This window comes from Ciona intestinalis, unplaced genomic scaffold (assembly GCF_000224145.3).
Source record: "Ciona intestinalis unplaced genomic scaffold, KH HT000460.1, whole genome shotgun sequence".
NCBI classification, from domain to species: Eukaryota; Metazoa; Chordata; class Ascidiacea; order Phlebobranchia; family Cionidae; genus Ciona; species Ciona intestinalis.
In genome coordinates, this window is record NW_004190781.1 from 1 (window position 1) to 7,869 (window position 7,869).

At 34.1% G+C, this 7,869-nt stretch overlaps 1 protein-coding gene across 1 annotated transcript; it reads left to right on the forward strand.

The window, feature by feature from the left end:
• Window positions 1–2,823: 2,823 nt before the first annotated feature.
• LOC101242760 lies at window positions 2,824–7,704 on the forward strand (the record flags this gene model as incomplete). Its single annotated transcript, XM_018816651.2, has 13 exons — window positions 2,824–2,921; window positions 2,983–3,023; window positions 3,315–3,441; window positions 3,589–3,662; window positions 4,433–4,521; window positions 4,922–5,073; window positions 5,334–5,418; window positions 5,720–5,856; window positions 6,193–6,271; window positions 6,465–6,576; window positions 6,971–7,034; window positions 7,245–7,315; window positions 7,611–7,704. Coding segments are annotated over exons 2-13 (1,114 nt in total), but the record flags the coding sequence as incomplete, so codon positions are not given.
• Between the last annotated feature and the right edge of the window lie 165 nt (window positions 7,705–7,869).

Consider the following 7,869-nt stretch of genomic DNA (forward strand, 5'->3'; position numbering starts at 1 on the left):
TTCGAAACGTTGTGAGGGTTAAACCGGTTAACCCTGTTGTAGGGTATACCACATCACAAGTTCAATTTTTTTCTGCAAAAGTTTGACAGCGATGATCAGATTAATTTAAACAGCAAGGAGAAGGAAATTAGCAGAGAAATCTCAGTCGATAATGCACTCAATGGGTAAAAATATTTAAACCTACAAACACCCACAAATGGTTAACCTTACGACCTTTACATAGCATAAGTTTTATTTATATCTACAAAAATATGATAGCGTAGATCAGATTAATTTCGCCAGAGAATTGGAAAAGAGATGGGACATTATGTGCTAACGTTGTTCATCCTACCCCACAGTATTGCATCATATCGATGTGTTTTACTACAACATACACACTTACCAGCAATCAACGCAACTCCATGAGCTTTAAATAAACTTGGTTGTTCTTGTACATCAGATACAGTCACTTCTGCAGTGTATGACGTGTTCAGTGGTTTCATTATTAAATTGCCAATCATCTAAATATTATAAATAGATTATGTCCAAGTACTTTTTATGCATCATCATTGCTTTCTTTTGAAAAAAAGATAAACTATGTGTCCTTTCGCAAGTGTTTCTTATATAGTAGGATGGGGGTGAATAAGACACTTTATCATTCTATTTTCCGTTCCTATTTAGTAGTGAGCTAAGAAGATTCAAAGCTTTGTAAAACTGTATCCTAACGACCCATTGGCCGTTGTTAATTGCTTAAAACATGATTATGATATTTGAATATCATGTGCTGCTAAAGGTTTCCCCCCACCGTACTATAGCACCGCCTAGTTTAACGTTTACCTAATCCAACGCAAATAAACGCCTTTAGGCGACGGTGCTAAAGCTGGTGAACATTACTCACGGTAATGCGACTGACGAACTGTGTGTGTATATTTTAGGTTTATCTTATATTTCGTAATACCCGTGGCCGATCATTAGAGCTATGCTCTCTTGTATTCGTGTGACATGACAACTCCTATGACGCACTTATTTTCATTTAAAATTTTAAGTTCGTTATTTCACGTCAAACTGTCTATGACTCTATGTATTACCATATTACATAAACTACATTTACAGTAAAAGAAACTAGCAAACAAAACTTTTTCTAAAACTTCAATATTTCAAAATGTTAAGTATTTGAGCCGAAACCTCAGTTTCATTGTTTCTTATGGGAATTAAACACTTTGGTTTTTATAACGACGTGACTTGTATGACCTGAATAATACTTTCCTATTTGTGTGGACTTGTGAGACAAATTTAGCGCCAAATGCACCGATTAACTTGTGTATTAGCGACCACTTCGTTTTTTCTAAATTTTCGGTTCTCGTGCATTTAAGTTCTTACATACACACGGTACGTAACGTTTATTTATCTCTTCGGATGCAAAAACGATGAAAATATTATCTATTCCAAAATAACAAAGAGAAGCAAAGTAACGAAAAACGACAGTGGTTAAATGCCATAAAAAGAAGATACTTTTATGATTTATTTTTAAATGACTTTAAACCGATATAGTCAAGCGGCGCATTTGTACTGTTCAGATTTGTTTTCGGTATACTTTTAAAACTAAAACCCTATATTTTACAATTTTACACAACACATGCTGAAACTGCTTTATAAATCACTGTAAAACCATTTTTTGCGACACTAATTTCAGCACACCCGTAATAAAGTACAAAAGCTATCTTTAAAGTACTAACTTTCTGCTCCACATAATGCATTAAAACATCACTTTTCACTGATCCCGAAACACAACTCTCAAGTTCTCCTTTACACGGCAACTCGTCCAACCAAATTAATCGGAAACACAGTTCGTCCAATACCTCCAGTTTTGCCCAATGCTTTGAACGATTTCCGGGCCAGAGTCAGGAGAAATCCCCTGTTGCAGAGACTGCATGTAAGACACACCGAATATGGAAATATGGGTTTAATAGAAGCGAGATGTACATGAATCCTAAATTGAGTTTTCGTATAAAAAGTATTCTAGTAGGATGGGGAAAGATGGGACACCTTTAGCACATGATTTCCAAATATCCGGATCGTGCTTTAAACAGTTAACAACGGTCTATGGGAGTCACGAAGATACGGTTTTAGAATTATTTGTATGTTCTTTGTTTACTGCCAAATGGGACGAAAAAATAGACTGATAAGGTGTCCCATCTTCCCCCGACCTACTATATTAAGTGTATTTCATAGACAATTATATTTGTCGGGCAGAATATGTTTTCTGATACATAGCATGGTCGGTCATGTTATAGCATGATTGTCTTCTTATACACTAGACACACATGGTGAATTCATACGCCTCATGCTCACTGTCGAGTCGGTCTAAAACGGTTTTAAATACAACAGAAGATAAAAGGCGTGACCGGTATCCCGTATCATCTGACTTGTTTACGGAAAACGTAGATTCTTGTATTGATTACGTAACTATAACCACATTTTGGCACTTGTTCATCATTAGTATCCTGTATACCACATAAGTATAGTAAGTGCTCACATGAAGTGTATATATCCTACCACCAACAAGGCTAGCCTCACACTTACCAGTACTTAACAAGCAATTGAAACGACATAACTTGTACCGCATAAAAAGAATATTGCGTTTCGAAATTCCTTTTGTATGTAGCGCGATTTATATATGTTACTGGTTTTAGCGTTTGTAGGTTATATTTAAAATGCGCTTAACTGCACGTTTAGGATAAAGTGCTGGTTTTCATTTGGAAAACTTTATGTTATTGGTATTTAAGTTTTACTAATGTAATCGTAACTCATATAGTTTTCAACTTTGTGCGACTTTTTACACCACATTTTAAAATATAGAATTTTCTAAGTAGAAAAAAACGATCATAAATTTAAATATCGTTTCTTCAAAGTAACATTTACAAAAGAATAAAACAGTATTAGTAAGTACTAATTTTAAACGTCAGTTTTAGACCACTATACACTATATTTATTACTTTGCAGGAAAATACGAAATGAAGCGCCTTCATTACCAATTTATTCTAGTAAGTATTCTTGTGCTTTAATGTCAAAGGAATGAGAAAATTAGCCGAACTAGTTCAGTAGTTCCTTCTATTCGCCTATATGGGTGCGGTTCTACAGCGAGGCATGTCAAGAAACCTGTGACTTGGGTCAAAGTTGCTATGCCAAAAGAAAAAAAACAAAACATTTTAAATATTTAATTAATAATTTAACTTTATTTTAATCAGAAGGTCTTGGCCGGTTGCAGACTATTTTGCTCACATAATGTCGCCTTGCCTAAATTCCAAAATAGCATCATCTTTTCTCTTCCGCAGATGTTTAGTGCAAGTTATTTTGCCGTTGCACACATTGTACTAACGTTTCCACCAGCTAGACCGATGGCGTTCGACTTTCTGGTGAATATGTGGACGATTGGACCATGTGGGGTGGAATATAACGAGAGTAAGAAACAATTATATAATATTCATTTTTTTGTGTTTCTCATTATAATAACGAATATCCTGAATGCATGAATGTAAGTTATTTATTCTCGCGTGGCAGGCTACGACTGCCGTTATAACACGGGTTTTTCACCTTTTCGTTGTATAGGCAATGCTATTCTGACAAATTTGACAAGTGGCAGTGACGTCACTGTGACGTGGAATACTGCTTATCCACACTTGGTAAGTGATACGTCATCATTTATAGTTGCCCTTTACATTTTAACTATCTCCTCGAATACAATAGCTATGAATGTTATTTTTCTATAGTTCGGTAAATATTCTTTGTTTACTATTAAATGGAACGATAAAAAAGAATATAAACGTGGGCTATTTTACCCAGAGCCATAGAAATACCGAGTAGTCCAACCCATTGTTACGTAAAACACAAATTGAACGGCAATTTGGGTCCAAAATAACACAGTAGGTATAGGGAAAATGTATGTTTTTCGGTAAATTACAGAAAAACTTGGGCCTAAAAACAAATTTAAAGGTTGAAAAATGTAAAAAACATGTGTTATTTGTTTTCTGTGTCAAAAAAAGTCAAAAATTAAAATTAGAAGCGGTTGATTTGCGAAATTTTAGTCATTTAATGCGGCTAAATTTATACATTTTTTCTAAAAAATGTTTGGTAAGGTAAATAGAAGCTGTTTTACACCTTCCCACAATAGGAAAACACAAACAAAACTTAACAAGTTCGTTTAAACCCTTTGTCAAAGTCACCACTTTCGCTCTATTTTGGACACACATAGACGGCAGTTGGACTACTCGGTGTTTATACGACTCTGATTTTACCCACCCAACTATTCGGCTTTCTCTCTTGTTATATTTGCAACACTGTCAAACGGAATTTCCCTTTATTCGGGATTTCCCCTTATTTCAAGGTCATTAAAACCCCTACAAAACTTGTTGCATTTTAAGTCATTTTTTTAGGCGTAGTTTTTAATATACAGGGTGGAATAAAGCTCCAAATATTGGATACTGATGGTGGTATTGTTACCGAACTAACAGATGATGAATTCGTTTCGAAAAACGACACAACGTAAGTTTAATATGAATGCATTATTGAATGAAAGTAACGTGTACCCTTTATTCTGGCGTGGCCGGAAAACGATAGTCATTATAACATGGGTGTTTCATACACCTCGTGCCAGCTTATGAGTTGCGATATATGTTATTTTGTAATTGATCATTTTATGGAAGATTTTTTCTTTTTTTTTATGTATGGCTGATAATTAGGATTTAGGACAACCATTAGTGACCACTGAGTTGGAACAATTGTGGTTAAGTGTCTTTGGCTGGAACAATCACATTAAGTCAACAATGTCAGCACTGACAAGTAGAATTATATCTTAGAAAAACTGTATCGTTTCAAACAAAATGTACTGATATCTGCAGCATATTTTAAATTTAAACCTCAACATTGCTGTTTGCATTCAAAGGAGTCAATCTTATGACATCACAATACCTGATGATGTAGAATGTGATCATTGTTACATCAGAATATTGCGACAAGCATCTGAGTGGAAGGGAGATAAAGATGATGGTTTTTTATTTTGGTCGTGTGCTGATGTCAGTATTATTTCAGTAGAAGGTGAGACTTTAATGGAAATGTATGGAAACTGTATTGTGGGTTTAACTGCCACATGTATATTTAACACTTTTACTAAAGTAGTGTTTGCACCAAGCAGGATTTTTCGTGTTGTTTGGTTGCCAAATCCCTTCTATTTGATGTAGGTTACTTTAAAGTCAAAATAAGTTTTTTTAAAAATAATTTGACCTTCTACTTTTATTTCTAGTACCCCCTTACATTGCATACCCCTTATTCTAGTTAATTGACCTTTACCATTATAGATGAATGCTTTGACGGGAAATGTTTAAATGGGGGAACTTGTGATGGTGGGGAATGTACTTGTATGGATAAATATGAAGGAGACAGGTAATATAACACAAGTTGATGTATAACTAGTGCACACCACTTTAATGACCCAAACCAACAAAACAGAATTCAAAACAAAAACTATTCACTCCCCATGCCCCAATCTCTTTACTTTGACCTATAATCAATTATTTTGTGTCATTTTATCACTATAATTTGTCAGTATAAAATTAAACTGTTCATCGCAATTTTCTTAGACCCCTGCCTTTAACTAAAAGGACTGAATTCAATACCCATCTCTGTCACCAATACGAACGTAGAATGAATAAGTAAATTATATACTTCGTCCTTCTACACCTAGATGCGAATATAAGAACGATTGTTCAACTAATGAAGATTGTTCATCTAATGGGGAATGCGTTACCATGGAAACAGATAGTTATCCTAAGAAACAATGTTTCTGTTATGAAGGTTGGATGGGAAAATTGTGTGATAAAGGTAAACTAAATTATATCTATATGGTATTATGGAAGACATGCTAGGGGGTCTGGGATACAGAGGTGGAAACATAAAATTCTATATGGGTTAGTTCTTACTTTAAGGAATGCCATAGGAGTAAAACATGATGTTTCACCTAGACCCTAGCAACATTACTATAGCACCCACATTTCTACAACTTATTTGTTACCATTGGGTTGGCGCAATGTCCTTTAAATTAAGTACGCCTGTCAGTATTAAACCTGGTTGTTCATTGTGCATAACCATCAAACTGTGATACTGGAGTCAAAAATCTCTACTTACAATGCACCAAAGTGATTATTTATGCTGATACAGAATCTTCCATCACTGAAGCAAAACTTGAGGACACTTCTGATTATTTCAAACTTCAGCTTTATGAAGACCCTGAATTCACGTAAAATTGTGTTCATATATTTGACTAAATTGTGCATAAACAAATGTATCTTGTTTCTTCTTTCAAAGCGAGTTACCAGTTACCAAATAAGTTACTGTGTGGGTTAATATTTTTTCCTATTTTTAATTTTTACATTGCTATCAATTTAGACAACCCATAAAGGCCATTTTATTTACAATAAATTTTATTGTAGAATATTCTGGAAACTTCTCGACAATGATGAAGTTGAAATTGCCTTTCGATGTAAATCTGACACTTGGTGCGCTATTGGGTGGAGACCGCTAGATGTCAGTGCAGAATGCAAGGTGAGAATATGTTTATAATTTTCCTGTATTTATGGAAATATATTTATATTTTTCCTGTATTTGTTTGAATATATTTATAATTTTTTTGAGTTATATTGCCAATGGAGTCTGGACTGTATTGTATCCAGAATAAAGTGACACTGGTTGCATGAACGACCTATATAAAAACTTCCTGGGTGTTGGGGCATATCTGGCCTCAATTCCAGGACATCGTCAAGGACTTGGGTGAAAACTTAGTGGTCGTCATGAGTGTAATATAGGGGCAACAGTTTTTTTAATGGGTAAAAAGTAGGGGTGACAGTGAAGGAAATATACATTAAAGGGTGCTAACTTAGCAGTAACATAATATAACACTCCAGTTTTATACCTAAACCAGCTTTTATTAATTTTGCAGAAAATAGACAATAAGTTTAAGAATAAAGAAAACTCTTCTAAAGAAGAAGCACCAAGTGACAAAGGTATTTATTTAAATATAATATTGTAACTTAGTAATCTTAAATATGTTACAAAGAGTAATGTATTGGGCAACAACGGTTTATATACTAAATATGTTACTCTATATAACAGTAAAAAATTGGGGCGACGTGACGTGAGGAAGATATGAAAATGCTTTGTGTATAGACTTTTCTTGTTTCAGGTTCTTATTATGTTAAAAATGTTTTTAACAGAGCGTAGAAAAAGAAGCAGGTATTCAGATACTCGTAATAGAAGAGAAGTTGTTGAAAAAAGAGATTCAAAGGTCAAAGATAACATAATAATAATAGTGTATACAAAACACTAAACGCAGTATACAAAACGCAGTATAATATAAATTATAAACTGTACTGGGTGTTGGGGTAATATCCAACCCTGGCTTACATCTCAGGTCCATGCTGTATGACCTTAGAATCTAATATAAACTGTATATTGCATAGCATGTTGTAGTTTTTTTTGAGTATTGTTTCTTAGCTGTTTTTCTTGCCTTTATTTTTATACATATTAGTTATCGTAATTTAAACATAAATAAAAGCTTTGTGGTCTGTTATGTTTCATAGATAAATGTGATAAAAGATTTATGCGAAGCTGGAAATATTTCACAAGCTGCAGAATGGGCAACATGGAGTTTTAATTATGGATCAGTGGAAACAGGTAGTTATTAAATGTACTTTATTCTTGCATGGCCGGAAACTGAAAGTCATTATAACACGGGTGTTCATACACCTTGTGCCAGCTTACAAGTTTTCATGTGTGTTGCTTTTTATTATTAGTATAGCATTATTATTAACATTGGTTTTGTAGATGTGTTGTAACTCA